This window comes from Wyeomyia smithii, chromosome 2 (assembly GCF_029784165.1).
Source record: "Wyeomyia smithii strain HCP4-BCI-WySm-NY-G18 chromosome 2, ASM2978416v1, whole genome shotgun sequence".
In the NCBI taxonomy this organism is placed as follows: Eukaryota; Metazoa; Arthropoda; class Insecta; order Diptera; family Culicidae; genus Wyeomyia; species Wyeomyia smithii.
In genome coordinates, this window is record NC_073695.1 from 114,396,586 (window position 1) to 114,415,762 (window position 19,177).

Below are 19,177 nucleotides of genomic sequence, written 5' to 3' on the forward strand. Positions count from 1 at the left end.
CGCCTCCGCGAGGACGCGATTGTAGTGCTCACGTTTCTTACGGCGATGAAGCCTCTTTTCGGCAGCTCTTGCCTCCCGGTATTTCTCCCGCATCTGACGCGTTACACGATTAGCTGCTACTAACGTGTTGGCGTAGGCTCGGTTCTTCTCCTCCGTCAGCTCTAGGCTCTCAACATCGAACCACCCACTACGCGTGGTTCCCGTTGTCATACCTATCACTTCTCGCGCTGTTTCGCTGACCGCACCATGGATGTGCTTCCACTGCTCGTTCAGGTTCACTCCAGTTGCTTCACCGATCCGTCTATCAACTTCTCGAGTATACTCTGCAGCAACTCCTTCCGCTGATAACCTCTGGATATCCAGATGTATCTTCCTCGCCGATCTCGATTTAAATACATTGGACATCCGGGCGCGAATCTTGTCTACCACGAGATAGAGATCCGAGTCGATGTTTGGCCCTCGAAAGGACCGCACATCTATGACGTCTGAAAAGTGCCGGCCGTCGATCAGCATGTGGTCGATCTGGGAGCAGGCCTCTTCATTGGGGTGTTTCCAGGTGTGCTTCCGAATGTTCAGACGTGCAAAATGGGTACTACAGATGGCCATTCCCCTGGCCGCGGCGAAGTTTACTAACCTCAAGCCGTTGTCGTTGGTGGTAGAGTGAAGGCTTTCCCTACCAATAACGAGACGAAAGAACTCCTCTCGTCCGACTTGTGCGTTCGTATCTCCGATGACGATCTTTGTATCGTGCTGTGGGCACTCTCCATACCTTTTCTCGAGAAGCTCATAGAACTCCTCCTTTACGTCATCGGTTCCATCGTTTGTCGGCGCGTACACGTTGATAAGGCTGTAATTGAAGAATCTGCCTTGATCCTCAATACGCATAGACGGTCATTAATAGGCCTCCACCTAATAACACGCTTCATTTGGTTTCCAAGTAGCACGAAACCGACGCCCCGTTCCGCTCTATCGCCGCCACTGTAGTAGATGTGATACTTGAAAGATGTGCCCGCGCGGTTGATCCGGCCCGGAATTCATTTCGGAATTCTCCGGTTTTAGGCCAACGCACAAGAGGGCTGCTACCTCCACATTTGCCTTCCGTAGCTCTCTGGCCAAAATCCCCGCGCGAGCCGGTTTTTTCAGCATGCTGCCTTACTAGGGCTGCGATGCCTAGTCTCGCGACGGGGCCGCCGTCTTGGGTGTAGCTGGCGAGACACCGCATTTCATAGTTCAGCCGTCCGCTCCGGATCAGTCGCTGTTTGAGCCGCCCCTGACCTGGGTAACAGACGCTCAGGCAAGCTGTCAGTATACGACCAAGTTCCCACCGATTCACCGATCTTCCCTTGTTTGCTCGTATCCCAGTCGGTACCACGTGGAGGTAGGGATAGGAGTTGCTGGGCTTATGCTATGGACCACACTGGGGTCGATTTTATGCCAACTAGTACGGGTGTACTGCTGGTGCGCCGTTTATTAACCATTCAGGAAAGTGTATCTTCATAAAAAAAATATGAATGAAACCAAAAGCTCTTTAGGTTTTCGTATACTAAAAACAGAAAAAATTTCCAACCTTTTGACGGGTCAAGATTCATAATCGGTCAAGAATTGAAAAAGTTAGAAGCACTTAATTCTGGTGGGTACCCGGGTACCCAGGCAAACACTTACGGGTGTTAAAATTGCCGAGTACAAAACGGTTAACGTCGACTTTTCTAAGAAAGCAAGGTAGTTCTGGGGAAGAAAGGTGAGTTTCTGAGAGTTTCGCCTTATATTTGGCTTTGATTTCAGCTCTGATTGTTCAAAACATGCATTTTTATAATTCCAGGATTTCAAATTATATTAGAATATTCGGATTTCAAATTATATTCGAATATTAGAATATTAAGGGGGGACCCTACTCTAGAAGGTCGAAAAATCATGAATTTTCATTTTTTTTTTTTTGGCTGTCTAGAGTAAAGTGAAGTGTTTGGCTATTTTGGCTATTGATTAAGGTATATTTGAAGATGTATTTTCCATGTCGTGAATGTAAATGTAGTGAGTATTACACTGTTGGCAGCTGGGAACATGGATGCTCTCTCTAAATCAGTACCTAACTGGTGGTAAGTTTTTCTCAGCTTCTGGTAGACCGATCGGGCTGAAATTTTTTTTCGGTATATAGAAACATATTATATATCTTGTTACGTAGCCGTTTTTGAAAATTCCAAAAATTGCCAAAATGGCGGCCATTTTAGTAAAAAAATTGTTTTTTTCATGAAAAATCACTATTTAAAAAATCATAAAACATTGAAAAACTCAGATATCAAAAAACGGCTACGTAACAAGTTAGATAATCCATTTTTACATGTTAAAACAAAAAATTCAGCAAAATCGGTTCAGTAGATGCTGAGAAAAATTTACCACCAGTTCAAAAAACATGGTTTCGAGAAAAACACTGCCAATAGCGTAATACTCACTATATTTGCATCCACGGTACACAAAATACATCTTCAAATATACCTCAATCCATAGCCGAAATGCCCGAACACCTCACCTTTCTCTAAACATCCGAAAAAAATATCACGAAAATTCATTATTTTTCAACTTTCCAGAGTAGGGTCCCCCCTTAAAGAATACTAGAGAGCACTTATCGCGTCACCACTATGTTTAAAACGTGAATAAAATGAGAAGAATAGGTTAATTCTGATATTTTGGTTGTAGGCAAAAATATATTCTGAATTAATCACACAAAAAAAATCTTGTGCATGTATCCAACCAAATTAAAATGCTATAATGTAATAAACTCACAAATTATCTCTGTTTATCAATTTGAAGCCCTTTACAGTTCACATTTTATTATATTTTGGTAAGATGATAACGAGGTGTGCGTTACACTTGTCGATAATGGAAAAAATATATCAGAATACGAAATAGAAATAGGATGGCGAAACAAATTAATGAATTTATTGTAAATACCTGATATTTCCCTACTCCATTGTTTTTCTAAGTTTCGAGCTCCTGATACAAGACTAAAAACTGTACATTATAATCTTTGTTTCATTTCTTTTTAATTTCTCCACACCTACTTTGCGTCACTTGTGCGGGGCAATAAATTCCATTGGAAAATAAATTCTAAAACTATTGCTGCGAATCAAACTCTTTCAAAAATAAATAATGAAAGAAAAAGTATTTTACACTATGTACAAAGCTGGTAAGGCTCGAACCAACCTTATCCATTAATCATCATAACCCGTGTCGTTAGCGAATGTTGTTAGCACTCTACTGGTCCCTGATTCTCCGATCCACAGCCCTAGTCCAAATGTACGTGTAGTTTTCTAAACAACTCCTCCTAGTTTTCGAACTCTAGTATTTTTCTAAAAGCAAAATTGGATAACTAATTAGATTGAATGTATAAAGACCCTATTAATTTTTAGTGATTCTCAAAAGCGATGCAAAATTTATCGGTTAGTTGCACTAAAAGAAAATCGCCATTTTCAAGCATGCTATTACACAAACGCGCTATAATTTTTTTGCACTGTAGGCGTGTACTCCGAAAAAATGTTTAATGCTAACAGATGGTGCTGTAGTGGTAGTGGTAGTAAAATTGAAATTTCCACGAGCATTTCGCTTAATGACCGGAAAAACTGCTATTACTTACCCTTTTTTATACTATTCTAACTTCCTAGTACTTATGTTTACTATATGCAATCTCTCTCACTCCGTTGACTCGATTTAGTTGTATAGGAAAATCAAGTTTTTTGATAAAAATAGATTGCATTTAGTAAAAGTAAGTACTAGAAAGTTAGAATAATATAAAAACAGTTTAGAACAATAATATAATAATAGCAGTTTTTCCCGTCATTGAGCAAAATGCTCGTGGAAATTTCGATTTTACTACCCTTATCACTACAGCGCCATCTCTTAGCATTGAACATTTTTTCGGGTGTCCCATTCTCTATTATTCATCTGTACCCCACAAAATGTTCAAAACTGTTGTGATGGCAGAAAAAGCTCTTTGTGCTTGTCTGTTAAAATATGTAAACCACAGACTTTCAATGATGGTTCTTTTTTCTCTTCCGGTTACTTAGTGCCCCGAAGTCAACCAAGCCATGGATCGGCAGCACCAAACTGAACTGTCGCGGTGGGAACTCCCCGGGTCCACTGGAGGCCATCTTTTTCGGGCCACATGTTGGAAGTGGAGCCAAATGCGGTGGTGGTTCTGCCGGCCGCCTACTACATGCTCGCAACGTCCACAAGGAAATCTGTGCCTTGCTGCTGGGAGCACTCGAATCTTTGAGGCTCTCATTGCAGGAGTTTTGCACTGTATTACCACACCAATGGGCGAGCTTGACTGGATCGACACCGCTCTCTAATTTAGACACCGAGCATAGACTGAGAAAGCTTGCGGATTCAGCGAAGGTAAGATGCAGCTACTAAAGATTTTTAATGAGGACATAACAAGATTTTACACTGCTTTTTGATTTCAGCTGATGGATACCGAAGATGACCTAGCAGCGCGCGCCAATTCGGATATTGCGCAGTTATGCGCAGAATGTATTCTCTATTGGAGACGTGTACTTTCTGCTGCCACGCAACCCTCGGTGCACAGTTTACTATCTAAGAAACATCACATTCTTCGTGTTAGACGATTCGCAGAAGGATTTTTCGTTATTGAAAACCCTCGTCACACTGCAAGTGGATGCTACGACTCCAATTATCAAAACTATGTATCAATCTGTGAAATGGCACGACGATCTCGATACCTTTCATCATTACCTCCTTTACCGGTTCACTGTACTCCGTTAGATGGCGATGCCAACTCACTTCCGTTAATTTTTGAAGACCGTTACACGGACTCTAACGACTATGGGAAGCGTCGTTCCGGAAGTGAACCCCACCTCAACGGACACAGTGGAACATTAGGAAAAATGAAAACTCATCATCATCCCAACAAGATAGCCCCAATTATGAACACTAAAGAATGTTCATGCGGGATATCGTCCTGCTATATCGATCCAATGCCAAAAGTTTGTAGTAATTACATGGGACTCATGACTACTCGGTATGCTCTCGGAGGAGATATCCTTCAAGCAAGTTTGTCAATCACACCGGCAGCAGCAGCATCCCAGAACGGACTCTGTTCAAAACCCCTTTCGCGGCATTCTGTGACAACTTTAATAGAACCAGAGTGTCGGTGGGATCAATTCAAAGCACTCTATACTCCTGGTGCTACAGTGTCCGGAGGAACGCTTCCGACGCGCCACAGTAAATCTCTGGATCAGCTTGAAGTCCAAAATAATACTGCATCGCTACCACGTCAGCACGTTCACCATGTCAATTACAACAATTGCAACAACCAAAAGCAAATAATCTACCACCAACCTGGTAATGCCATTATTCAAGCAATCCCTGCGAAAGCAAAGAAAAATACAGTGCAAGCTGAGGATCTACTGAAAAATATCAATGAGTTCAGAGAAAAATATAAAAACCCTGGTGAATACCGTAAAACAGCCATCAGCAATGGATCAGTTGCTTCCGGTATTTATGAAGCCAAGGATACAACATGTCAACTTATAAAAGACCACGTTCCAAACCAAATTCAATCGACGAACCGAATACCCAAAATAACTAATGGTTACGCTGTCCCAAAACCTGTTTACACAAACGATAGCAACAACAAAACGCAACCACCCGGGTGCTATTACAATTCTCTACCAAAGGGGGCTGGAACGGGCCTCGCAATACCACCGAGAAACTCATATCCACCAATACGAAGTAAAAAACAACAATCAACAGGTTCGCTTAACACTAAAACAGATTCCCATACGATTCCGCGCAGCAATTCGTCATCTCAAATACTTAAAGTTAAAGATGGGTCATCAAACAGTGCCAACAGTAACACGCTACCGCACCGACCCATGGAATTTGCCCGAATACGTGTATCTGACTTCAAGCAGATGATAAATAAGCAACGCCGCAACAGTAAAAGCACTAACGGTACTAACGATTCAAGCAGCACCGAAAGTCCTGCAGTTACTCCAAAGACCCGAAATAAACAGCGTCGACTGTTATCTTCAGCGAGTGTTCCATTTAAACTGGAAAATCTGGAGTTAGAGCAAGACGGTGCAAATAATGGTTTCAGCGAAAGTCTCCCGAATCTGGCACCGCCACCAGCTTTCAGTAACTCTCCGCTTCCTCCGATACGATTACGAAGAAGACACTCTAGCAGTGAATCGACGTCCTCTCTCAGTGAACAATCTGGATGGGTTTCTAGCAGAAGAAGCAGTGTTCCTTCCAGTCCAGATACACTTAAAAATGATCCTAGGGTAGTGAGTGGCGCCCAGCTGAGAAAGAAACTGTTGAAATTACTAAACGAACAGCCAAGACTACTGGGTCGCGCAACGGAAAGCCCATCCCATGAATTTTTAGTCAGAAGTAACCAAAGTTCGATGAAGTCCAGGTCAAATAATGATAACATAAGAGGTTCTGTACAGACAGAGAACTGGAATAATTTGGAGAAAGAATGGAGCGAACCAAAATCGAAACAGAAAAACACCGATCCCAAAAAAAGCTCTCTACATAACACATTAGATACACGTTCCTCCCGAAGGAACACCAAAAAAGAAAAATCTAAATCAGATTTTGATCTAGTGAATATTTCCGACTACGTCTTCGAAGATCTGCGATTGTTGCCACCGCAACAGTTTCGAGACGCCCCACCACCACCCGATGAGTTTCGAGATCCGCCATCCTTGGTAGAAGACAAATCTAAACAAAACATGGCTTCGAAGAAAAGCCACTCATCACCAAATCACGCTCCCTCGAAACTACAAACATCGCAACCGTTACAGCCAGCTCCCTCGATAATTCCGCAGCCTCAAGCGATCCCCTCAATGATTATCCAACAACAGCAAATCATCCCGGCAGCTCATCAGTATCAAATTCTCCCAGTGCAGCATCAAGTCATACAACAGCCCCAATACAGTAAACCCATTCAGCAATCAGCAGCTGCTCCAATTATTTTCAAAAAATATGAAGTACAAGCAATCGATAATCCACTCTATCATATATATGAAGTCGTCAAAACGCCACGTCCAGTCATCAAGTCGCAAAGCTCTACCGAACTTGCTGCTATAGCTAAATGTGCAGAGACGCTCAACAATCCAAACGCAACTATCAGCATTACCAATCAAAATGGTCATCACCAGGGACAAACTATTCCAAACCCTCCTGAACGAAAGTCATCTATGCGGGAACTGTCTCGTACTCAGCAGCAGAAAGCTGATGAGGACGAAAGCAAGAAGCGAATTGATCCTCCACTGCAATTACTCGAGTTCGAAAAGTGCCGCGAAGAATTCCGGAAACAAATTAACTACTCTGGATCGATCTATTCGGATTTCCAAAAGCTTGCTTCGGAAATGCCCTATTTTCACATCAGCGATGAGTTCCGTGCATTCTCTACCAAAGGCTTGCATTTGGTAATCTGCGTACATGGACTCGACGGAAATTCGGCCGATTTGCGGTTAGTACGGACCTATTTGGAACTAGGGCTACCTGGAGCGCATCTGGAATTTCTCATGTCCGAACGTAACCAAGGTGATACGTTTTCCGACTTTGATACGATGACGGATCGGCTGGTAGCGGAAGTACTGTACCACATTGAAACCTATCAGCTCAATCCAAACAGAATATCCTTCGTGGCCCATTCGCTCGGTACGATCATTGTACGATCGGCATTGGCAAGACCCCAGATGCGGCCATTGCTGTCTAGGTTACATACGTTTTTGTCCCTTTCTGGACCCCATCTCGGGACACTCTACAACTCCAGCGGGCTGGTAAATATGGGTAAGTGCCATTCACTTATATTGTTGTTTTATGTATAGGTTGTACAGATTTAGGTTGTATAAACTAATGAACATTATTATATTACCAGGAATGTGGTTTATGCAAAAATGGAAGAAGAGTGGCTCCCTTCTACAGTTGTGTCTTAGAGACGCACCGGACCTTCGTCAGAGTTTTCTCTTCCGGTTGAGTCAACGAAGCACTCTGCATCACTTCAAAAATGTACTACTGTGTGGTTCATCGCAGGACCGCTACGTCCCACCGCACTCGGCACGCTTGGAACTATGCAAGGCAGCTGTCCGTGATCAGTCCAACCTCGGCGTGGTGTATCGGTAAGTTTTTTCCCGACATATTTCAAATGAAAGTTTATAATTATATACCATAGAAGACGCTTGTTTTGAAATATACTCACTTACATTCCCAATAACAAAACTGGTTTTATGAAAGTTTTATAGCGTTGTTTTGGCTGTATTAAGCGCTATAAATCTTTGATAAAACCAATATTGTTACTAGGGTTAACTTTTATGGCAACAGGTCGTTAACGACCACTGTTGATCCAAAATACGTCTCCACGTTACCTGATATTGGGCTAGTTTTCTCCAATTGCTCCAAACATACGCCGATCGGGCGTCATCATCCACACTGCACATCCAACGACCTCCGTCGGGCTCTCTGCTGATTATTAGCCTGTAGTACTTTATTTTTAAGGAGCATGGCGTGTTTCATCAAAATGATGATATCCGCATGCTGATATGCTTGGTACGCCCGGTTCATGCGCCTACGCCATACTCTATTCCCAGTTTTTCGTCAAGTATTTAACGCAAGATGTTACGCCCGAAGACTATAAGTGCTGCCGATCAGTCTGATTCATCGACCAACGCTCATGGCCGTAGAGTACCGGGAGAATTGGCGTTCTATAGAGCGCGAATTTCATTCGAACATGCGTGCCGTGTGATTTCAGCTGGCTACGTAAACCGTAAAAGGTCCTGTTTGTGGCTTCTATCAGTCTCTTCACTTCATGGCTAACATTGTTGTCACATGTCACAAGAGTACCGAGGTAAACAAATTTGTCGACTACTTCAATGAATACCTTTTTTGCCACAATCTCAGTACTAAGACTCGACGCACTTACACGCTCTCTACCAGCTGTCCCGCACTTTGTTTCGGTAGAGTTAATGTTGAGTCCAAAAAAGAAAGGCAGTGGCCTTTCTCTTGAAAGGCACGCAAGATTCTTCGACTGCTCTGCGGTTGATGTAAAATGAAAATGTGAATGTAAAATTTATTATTAAGAATGGGTAACGTGCTTTCAGCTTATATTCGAATTCAAAAAAAAAACTTTCCGAGTTAAGTCAGCAGCAACTTCGTCAACTGACAACATACATTGGCCAGCCGAATTGTTCCTACCACAAGATGGTGACCTGAGCCGACCGCACATTGATGACGTCTGAGAAATAGCGCTCGTCAATCACAACATAGTCGATTTGAGTAGAAGCTTCGCCATTGCCTCGTGTGTTTCCGGATATCTGTTTGTGCAAAGTATGATGTGCTACAGATTGCCATATCTCTAGCTGCGGTTAAGTTCACCAATCTCAGACCATTCGCATTGCTGCTAGCATGGAGGCCGTATCTACCAATAAAAGCACTGAAGAACTGCCTCCGTCCAACCTATGCGTTTGTGTCCCCGATGACGATCTTTATATCATGTTTTGGACACTTTCCGTATGTTTTATCTAGAAGCACACGTCATCGGTTTTATCGTTTGTCAATGCATATACATTGATCAGGCTGTAATTGAAGAATCTGCCCTTGGTTTTCAACACACATAAACGGTCACTGATGGGCCTTATCTTTTTTCGAAGGTCAAAACTACCCCTCGTTCACCTCTGTCGCCGCATTGAAGAATATGTGATATTCGAAATTCGCTCCTGCGATAGGATCTACCGCTTTTTGCCGCCACTTTTGCCCGTCTTTGATCACTGTACCACCTGGATGGCTACGACTTCCAACTCATATGTGCCGGTTTGAGTAGAGTTCTGACGTTTCAAGACCCAAGTTTCAAAACTTGGCCCTTTTCGTACGTCTGGGTCGATACCAATTGTTGCAAAAAAGTAAAGCAAAGCCTTGGTGCTACATTCCGATTCGGAATTTGACCTTCTGTTTTTAATACACAGACTTCGCAGCCGATAGTTTAGTGTATAGGACAAATGCGGGGCTAGCGCTACGATCCTACTGACACTAACAGTCTCTCCCAAGCCGAAACTCGAACCTACGACGACTGGCTTGTTAGGCCAACATCGTACCTCGAGACCATGTTACAATTCGTGTTAATTTCTGAATTGTTCGTAGTAGGGTGTTTTCGGCCTTATTAAAGCCGTGATGCCTAGCCTCGCGACGGGACTGCCATCTGGATATAGCTAGCGAGAAACCCCATTTTATAGTCCAGCTGTCCACTACGAATCAGTTGCTGTTTGGGTTATCCCTGACATGGGAAACAGACGCTAAGACAGGAGAACAGCTTTACCGTTCCTGTCAGCATACGATCAAGTTTCCACCGGCTTACTAATCTTCCCTTGGTTGCTCATATCCCAGTTGATACCATATAGTGATAGGAATAAGAACTACTTGGCAGTATGCTGCTGGTGCGCTCTTTCAGCCGTTTACCAACCCCTTTTAAATAGACCTAACAAAAAACTTGAAATTAATCGTAACGCGCTGAATCGGCTATGGTGAATCAAGTTTTATTGAAAACTGCATTGTCAACGTTTTCACTTGGAAAAGGAGAAGTTCAGCACCACAAAAATATTACAATGCACACTGGGCCAGAAATGGAATCTAGCGGAACGAAATTAATAGCGCTCTTACAGTTTGACCAATCGGTTTCCGATCTTCTACAAAGTTTCTTGGTATAGTAAGGGCGTCATTTTGGATGTTTTAATCGGTTCGGAATTTAGCCAAAAAGGTGGCGTTGCGATGCCAACTTCTTTCTCTTACACGCTAGAGCTTTGCGGTATTCGACAAAGTTGTAGATCTCTAAATTTTTTGACACTTTACGGAATATACAAAATTTCTAACTCTTCAAGTTTCAGAGATCTACGAGTTTTTGTAAAATTTCCCTGAATTTCACGTTTTTATGTGATAATTTAATGAGTTCACCCGAATTAATTTCTTACAATTATTTTCTCGATAGAAATTGAATAATTACGTAGTTTTCATCCGAGTACAGAAGTTTCTGAAGTACTTAAGTGAAAATAATACACAAAATTTGAAAAAAAATACATAATTTTGTGAAGTAAATATCTCAGCGGGTAGCAAGTTTTAGCAAACCATGATTTTTTTCTAAAAATTGTCCATCAAAAAATCTTTATTTTTTGAAAATTTTAAAGCAGTGTTTCTGTAATATTTCAGTTTGAATTTAACCATAGGTTTCATATAAAAATACAATTGCTATGTATTTATCGCATGAAATACACGGTCCAGCACTTTGATACTCTATCCAACCTATGTGCAGTCTTCAGCAAAGTTTTTCAGTGTAATGAGAACTTCAGCTTGACGCTCAGTTTAGTTCGCGATTTGGTTGCAGAGATGGCGCTTCGATACCAACTTCCGCTAGATTCCATTTCTGGCTCAGTGTGCAATGGAAGGCCGCAAAAACGACGAAGAGAGTGGGCAGCAGTTTCAAGTGGAATCCCAACCTTTCCGCCCGAGATGTCGCTAGCAAGCGGGGAGTGTCCTCTACAACTGTACATCGAGCTATAAAAAACGAGCCGGGCTGTCGACTTACTAAAAGGAGGTGACTCCAAATAGTGACGATAAGCAAATATAAATATAAGGTAGGCCCTGTTCCTGTGGTTTGAAGAGCAAAATTTTCATCTCAAAAGATTCTTTCAACCTGGAAATTTATGTGCAGAAGTGCCGGAAAAACGTCTGTTGCCTTTTCTCAAACAACACAGTTGTTCCGTTCTATTTTGGGGGAATTTGGCATCTTGTCATTATGGAAAAAAAAGGCCATGGAGTGGTTTGCTGCTCATAACGTCTAGGTGGTGCCAAAGCACATGAATCCTCCTAACCAGGCTTTGTAAAAAGACTGTATGGCGACACTATACTGACAACAGCTCTCTCGTTTTACTCTAACAGCCCCATGGATAAGCTATTCATGAGAGCTCACATACAGCTGAAGCTCACACAAGGCAACGAAACTGTCTTGAGTCAGCCAGAGAGGCACCAAGACATTCACCGTTAAGACAACTGTCAATATCAAAACGGGCGAGCTGTATAATTTTGTATTGCCGTTATACGTTTTGGTGTTTTGGTGTTGCTGTAACAGTGAGTTCAATGTCGTCTCTCTGATGTATAGGCTGACTACTGTCTTGTGTTGCACGCGACAGCACATTTTTGGGCATGTATTTTGTTCGTTTAGACATGACAGCAGTGGCGTAGCGTGACTGGGTGACACCCAGGGCAAAAAATTTGGGTGTCACCCCATCAGGTTGCAGTGAAATCATCTTGTTAGGCGTCATCCATTAATTATGCAAGAACTTTTTTCGAAATATTCGATCCCCCCTCCCCCCATAATAAGGCTTAGTAAGATTTTGCATTACCCCTCTCCCCCCCCCCCCCACGAATTGTAAGATTGTCTTTTTAGGGAAAAAAATATGTTTGAAGGTAAAACATTTTTTTTACACAAAGCATATTCGAAGAGGATAAAACAAGACAAGTTCATACAGTTAAAACTATGTTAATGTAAACAAAATTCAAATTTAAGTAGAAATGAAGTAAAGCACGCAGTCACCCAGCGACGGCGAATTCACTGCTTTCCCAAGGTTCAACTGTTAAGATCGCAGGGATAAATAATTCAACTAACTTTATTTTGTTTTAGGGGAACTGCTCCATTATTCATCTCAGCCCGTATATTCATCTCATTCAACATGTAAACACAATTGAAAACAGGAAAAAACGCATATTTTCTTCTTAAATCAATCTGCTTATCCATAGAATGGATTCTTCTTAGTTCACTTTAGATTTCTGATTAAGTAGAAACCTCAAAAACTCACTTAAAAGCTCTAAATTTGATATGATAGTCAGGAATCTGCACTCGCAAAACTCATTTATTTCAATCACCTACCTCAGAAAACGAAGTCTGCGCATTGTTCTGTACGGCTACAACGGGACTCGTTCAGCAGCCAACCAAAGTTTTTCTCATCACTAGCGGATCATTTTTTATTTTAATCACTAAACAAATTCACTCACTACACTAAGAATACTTTAATCTTTGAAACGTTCACCTCAAATTTCCAAAAACCAGCTTGAATTAGCAGAAATATATGAGATGAATTTCCACAATTCCTAAATTTCAACTGTATGTGTTTTCATCTGTTTTCACTGCCTTGAAGAAAATAAAAAGTTGCCAAATCGGTTTCTGTTAATACGAACAAATCATGCTGAAAATGTTGAATTATTCCGACATAATTGATACAAATGGACAGCACTGCAGTGGTTACCTAGGTTACCATATTTGCACGTAAACAACTACAGCGGATATCTAGGTAACCTACTACGACGGGCTGCGGCTACGTTCATTCATGATAATGTGATTCATTCATGATTAACAGTGCATTGCAGTGTGATGAATATGGGGGCGTCGTGAGATAAATAATTGAGCAGTGATTTAAGTTTTGAGATGGATATGGAAGCGTTGTGCAAAATGGTTTGTTTTACAGAATTAGGGATAAATCTAGGTAAATTTACTAAATATACAATACTGAACGATTCTATAAGAGCACGTAAGCGTATTTTGTTTATTTGTTCAATGATTCCCCCACGCTACGCCAGTGCATGACAGCCTAGTTTTGTTCATTTTGAGGACGTCGGCTTGCGCTGTTGACAGCCTGCTGATCGGCTGCGGCTGTCATTGACTCGCACTTTTTCGTTACTTCTCTATCTTAGGCCGGTGGCATATAAATACGAAGCAAACCGTTTCATATGTGTTTTCATTGTTGATATTATTACCCACGTAAGAAAAAACGTGTTTCGCACCATCTCGCTTTCATTATAGCATCGGCCTTACTTTCATGAATCATAATCACCTCGGTTTCGTGCCGAAGGATGTCGGGGATTATAGGCTGTAATCAGCGACAGTTTGGAAGAACCAGCAGACATAAGGAGATGAAAAATAACAGCCCGTTTGGCATTGCATGTGTGCGCTGTCGTCAGTGGCTGTTGGGTTATGTACCGAATGTACGGGGAGCAGGGCTGCCGCTCATGGCAAGTCCGTCCCAATTGCATTTTTGTCAATTTTGAGTTTATTTATGGAATCAATTCCTTTTTTTATCTACTTTCGATGAAACAAATATTTTTGAATACTTTGTTCTGAGGAACTATGAAAAAAATAGCAAGTCGGTTTGTCCCATAGCAAAAGTGATCGCAAGTCGGTCCCATTGCAAAAATCTTTGCAATTTAACCCCACAGCCAATAATGATTATGAAAAATGTGATATTTACCACAACGTATGGTCTTCAGGTTTAGAATTGGGTGTACCAAATGATATTCGATAGGAGGTTTGATTGAATTTTACGCGTTCTACATCGTGTGGCTCTAGGTGATAGTACAATGTTTTCTTCAAGACAAAGTTTCCACCAGTAGCTTTTTTCAGCTGTTGTTTGTTGACAGTGAACGCTTCAGGTGTGTCACTGTATTGTTAGTTAAAGCATTCTCTAGTAAATACTAGCTTCCGTATTTTTTCCGTATTTTATGAAAAGACGTGAGCAAGAATTGTTCAATTATTGTCGTGAATTTCGTTTTGAAGAATTTGTCAGTCATATCAAATACTTCAGTACGCTACTTAGCTGTTTTTAACGGAGCAAACATTTTCCTATAGGTGTTCTTTCATATTTGCTTCCACTGCTACGTGGAAGCTGTCCGCCGTCACGAACGTGTGACCGCTCTCAGGAAAATTTAGAACAAGTTCCTACACATAAACTGATTTCGAATTTATCAGTAGTATCAAATGTAAAAACAAAATCTAATTCTATTTTGAGCAGTTGGTACATTGTGTTATGTTTCTCACAAAAAACTTGTTTAATGAAGCACGAGAGAAGGTCATTTATGAATTGACCAGCGATGGATTCATTCTAAACGCAAGCTATAGCACCGCCATCGATTTGCAGTAGTTTGTTTTTCATCACCGGTCGTAGCTGGCTATGGGACTGACTTGCTATCATTCTGGCTACGTACTCTAAAAGTAATCGCATGTGAGTCCCAGCTTATGATTATCAATAAATTTTTATCAAATTTCGGTGTTTATGCAAGTTTTATGATGCAAAAGTGTTAGATTGTCATTGCAGTACTAAATTCTGTTGATGGTTTTGATTGAAAAAGCATTTGAGTGCAAAATTTCACTTAAAGTGTTACGATTTTTAATTGCTGTTTTCTCATCAGCACCAAAACGCAAATGGGACGGACTTGCTATGAGCGGCAGAGGGAGAGCTGTGCAATACAATGAGAGTCGAATTAGTTGAAAACTTGCTGTCATGGATATACAGTCATTTTTTTAAGCCTGCTCCCAACACACCAGAGCTCCGCCCTATAGAAAATTGGTGGGCTATCATCAAGCAGAATCTCAAGAAGACACGAAAGATAGCTGTCAACGATATGCAGTTCAAGTCTAACTGGCGTTCTGCGGCGAACAAAGAGACTTAGAAGGCTATACAAAACTAAATGGAAGGACTCAAGAGATAGGCCCGGCAATTCGCATTCGCTAAAACTAACCTTTAATCTATATTTTTCCTTTACTATGTACAAATTGAACGAAGAAACATGATTTAATTTTTCAACAAAAAAAGGACCAATTTACACACATTTTTGTTTGACCGATTTTTGATTGCAAGACCCTTCAAGAGAGAAGATATGGCGCTCACCGTTTTGGTAACTGGCACACAAAACAATTAACGACCATGCAAAATCATACAGCGCACCCGTTTTAATGTGTCATTTAGCATAACGCTGAGCGCCATGTCTTTTTTCTTATGTGATGGCTCATTAGTTTATAGGATCTAGAAAATCCAAATGGTCACATAAATGTCTCTACATATGAACTTTCGTTACTGTTATTTTTTTTTAATCTACGCTGTTATCAACGTATAAACGATTAACGTATGATTTTTTTCTTTTTTTTTTTCAGCGAAATGGTACAAAACATCATCGCCCCGATGCTTGCGCGTCAGGATCTGACACTAGCCCGATACGACGTACATCATGCGCTCCCGAACACGGCAAATGCATTAATCGGTCGGGCCGCCCACATCGCCGTACTAGATTCGGAATTGTTTATCGAAAAGTTCTTACTTGTTGCCGGTTTAAAATATTTCAGCTAGCTGTTTGAACTTCTGATGGTAACTGTGCAGAGAGCAATACAAAATGTTGTAATAGTAGCATTATTAGCCTAATTAGCAAGTGCATGTTCTATTGAAAAAAAATCAAGAAGTGATTTTGTGAAACTACATTAATCTACTGGATGTGATTGAACGTAACCCATTTCGAAAAGGCGAACGTAAATTTCAAATATACTAAACTAAAATGACTGATTCCAAAGCCTAGTTTGCGATCTGTTAGACTCGTTATGGCATTTCTATATACTTGTTCTAGTACTACGAATACAGAGATAAAACAACAATGTGAAACGTATAATAACAACAATTGGTACAGGGTCAACAAAATTACAAATTTTGCTGTATGTGTTAACTGTTACGTGTTTATATCAGCGGAAGCAGATCGGGAAAATCGGAACGATTTTTCATAATGTTATTTAACAATGACCGTCTTCACTGCCGGCTGTTTTCCAATCATGGTAGACTATAGTTAGGTTTTGGATATTTTTTGAGAATTCAATGATCGTTTGGTTTGTCCTGTCCTTTTTCTGTGTTAGTGAATAAACATATGATCAAAGATATAATTTCTTAAATGAGACTGATTTAATCTAAACAAACAAAACCAAAATCGAAAAGTATTAGATTTAATGGTATATCTATCATGCCAATTTGTTTGGTATAGATAAATCCAGAACAAATGGGAATCAACAATACGATAAACAGACCAGAATAAACGGATATTAGACGTAAACATTATACGACCGTAGATAGCGTAGAAATTTTAAGAGAAAGAACAGGGATAGCAAATAGATTTGAAAAGTCAGTAAGATTAAGCAATAAATTTAAAGGCTCTTTGCAGAATATTTAATATCAATTCTTCAACATAATGTTTCGTTTGAAGTATTTGCAAATTCTCACAACTGGGATCTGAATCAGTGAAATTACCCTCCTCAGCAACATGGCAAACAAATCAACTTCAACAAAAAAAATTTCATTCAAACTAATAATGGACGTAATTTTTTTTAGCTATGTTTTGATATGAAATGTTAGCAGAGCTAAAACAGATTTTTGCACCAAGGGTATGATCTTGCTTAGTGCAAATCACCTAAAAGAATCCATCACCTCAAAACTATGAAACAACTATGCCCAAACCTATTTGCATTGTACCTATACTGCCGTTCTACGCATAGTTGTCCCAGTTCCAATGAGTTCGTTTGAAACATGGGACAACTATCAATAAAACGGCAGTTTAATACAAGGAAAAACACGAAAGACGTGAACATGTACTCTATCTGGGTATTCAAAGCTGGTTTGCCAAATTATTTTGATGCCTTCAGCTAAACAATTTTTCCAACACCGTAAAATAATTAAACTTTGGATTTTTTGGTTGCGATTAACAATGGATCACAAATCGAAATCAAAGTATGTCGCCACAAGAAACGCAATGGATTTGAAAGGTTCCTGTTAAACATAAAACGGTTCGGAATATGTTTTTGAATCACAGCTAAAATGCAAAAAAAAACTTTGCCAACTTTGTTTCCATACATTCAACATTTTTCATGTGTAGTAAAGTAAGAGATGAAACAAGTGCGATCTGATATGGTAATCGAAAGAGAAATAAATTGTCAGCTGATTTTTAACGAGAGAACGTTTATTATGCAACAGTCAATTAAACATAAATTCAGCCATTTTATATAGTAAACAAAATTCAATAGACGGTAGCCTCCAATGAGAGACCAATCAACCAAAAAATCAGAAAGCTAATGTTGCAAAACACCGAAAAATGTAAATGACACCAATTTCTTACCATAAAAAAAATGTTTCGTAACCTCTTTTAACCGGTAGGCAACGTTACGATATAAAAAATTACTGAAGCATTAATCAACAGATAACAAGAGGTGAATCACCTGGGAACTAAAAAAATCAAATCAAAAATATCCTCATATTTTCGTAGATCACATTCTTCGCAACAAATTGAAACAAATCAAATCTGTCCGCATAATACCACGTTCGTTAATACATACAAATAGCGATAGTATAAAAACAAGCAAGAACACAAAAGGAAATCATCATCTCCGAGTTGCAGTAAACACTTTAAACACCGAAGAACCCCGTTGTGCGATGATAGAACTAATGATATTCTCATAGAAACATACGATAAGCAAAAAAACTAAACATACATATTGATAATTTATGGAAGAAAGTAAACATTACCGAATAATCAAATCAACCATTTTAGATTAGGGGAAACATAGGTGCAGTTCTTCTCCGGAACTTTTAAGAATAACATTAAATAGCAAACTAGATTTAAAAGGCATGTTATACTGCATGAAGGTGCAGCTTCGATGTTGGCATACAGTTGGTTGCAATGTTCAAAAGAAAAGCCAGTGCGGATTGTTTCGATCGTTTGCCGCCAAAGAAGATAACACAGGAGTTCGAGAGATTTAACACACAGTTATCCCGCTGAAAGAGAGAGTCTATATGATAGAATTGAAGAAATCATCATGATTATATTTCGGATAACCCATTTTTTCTTGACCGTTGAATAGATTTGAACCAAACCTCGTAATCAGTTACGCGTAAGCTATATAGGTACTACGTTTTGTTAACAGTTTTTTAAAGCGTCAACAAACGACAGGCGGTTCGCGTTCTCTTCTGCCCCTGTGCGAAATAAACATGTTTGATACATTTTCCTAATGTTTATCACGTTGCTATTCGGCAAAAAAAGATAAGAAAGATTATGAATAAATGGAATTTCAATCAACTGATAGATACCGAACTAGTTATATATAAGCTTTATTCTCGATACATTAGTTACAAAAACTGAAGTAGGTACAAGAGCATTGTAATCACAAAGGAAGGGATATAACCGAAATAGTTGGCACAAGCCGAATGTTTGCAAATGTCAAAGTTACACTGACTTGGATAATTTAACGTAAAAAAATAAATGTAGGGTCTTTAAGATTATGGTGAAAGTAGAAATAGTAAACATGAACAAAAAA

General features: G+C 40.1%; 1 protein-coding gene across 7 annotated transcripts in view; it reads left to right on the plus strand.

The window, feature by feature from the left end:
- Positions 1-19,177, plus strand: part of LOC129722155 (protein FAM135B) — a 120,942-nt gene extending 101,765 nt beyond the window's left edge. For 6 of the 7 annotated variants that reach the window (XM_055675414.1, XM_055675413.1, XM_055675415.1 and 3 more), the window contains 5 exons: positions 3,152-3,181; positions 4,059-4,389; positions 4,458-7,815; positions 7,904-8,144; positions 15,989-19,177. In XM_055675414.1, coding sequence (XP_055531389.1) covers positions 3,152-3,181; positions 4,059-4,389; positions 4,458-7,815; positions 7,904-8,144; positions 15,989-16,181 — 4,153 coding nt within the window. In that variant the 3' untranslated portion in view covers positions 16,182-19,177. The remainder of the gene's footprint in view (positions 1-3,151; positions 3,182-4,058; positions 4,390-4,457; positions 7,816-7,903; positions 8,145-15,988) is intronic. The other variant, XM_055675418.1, reaches the window with a different exon arrangement.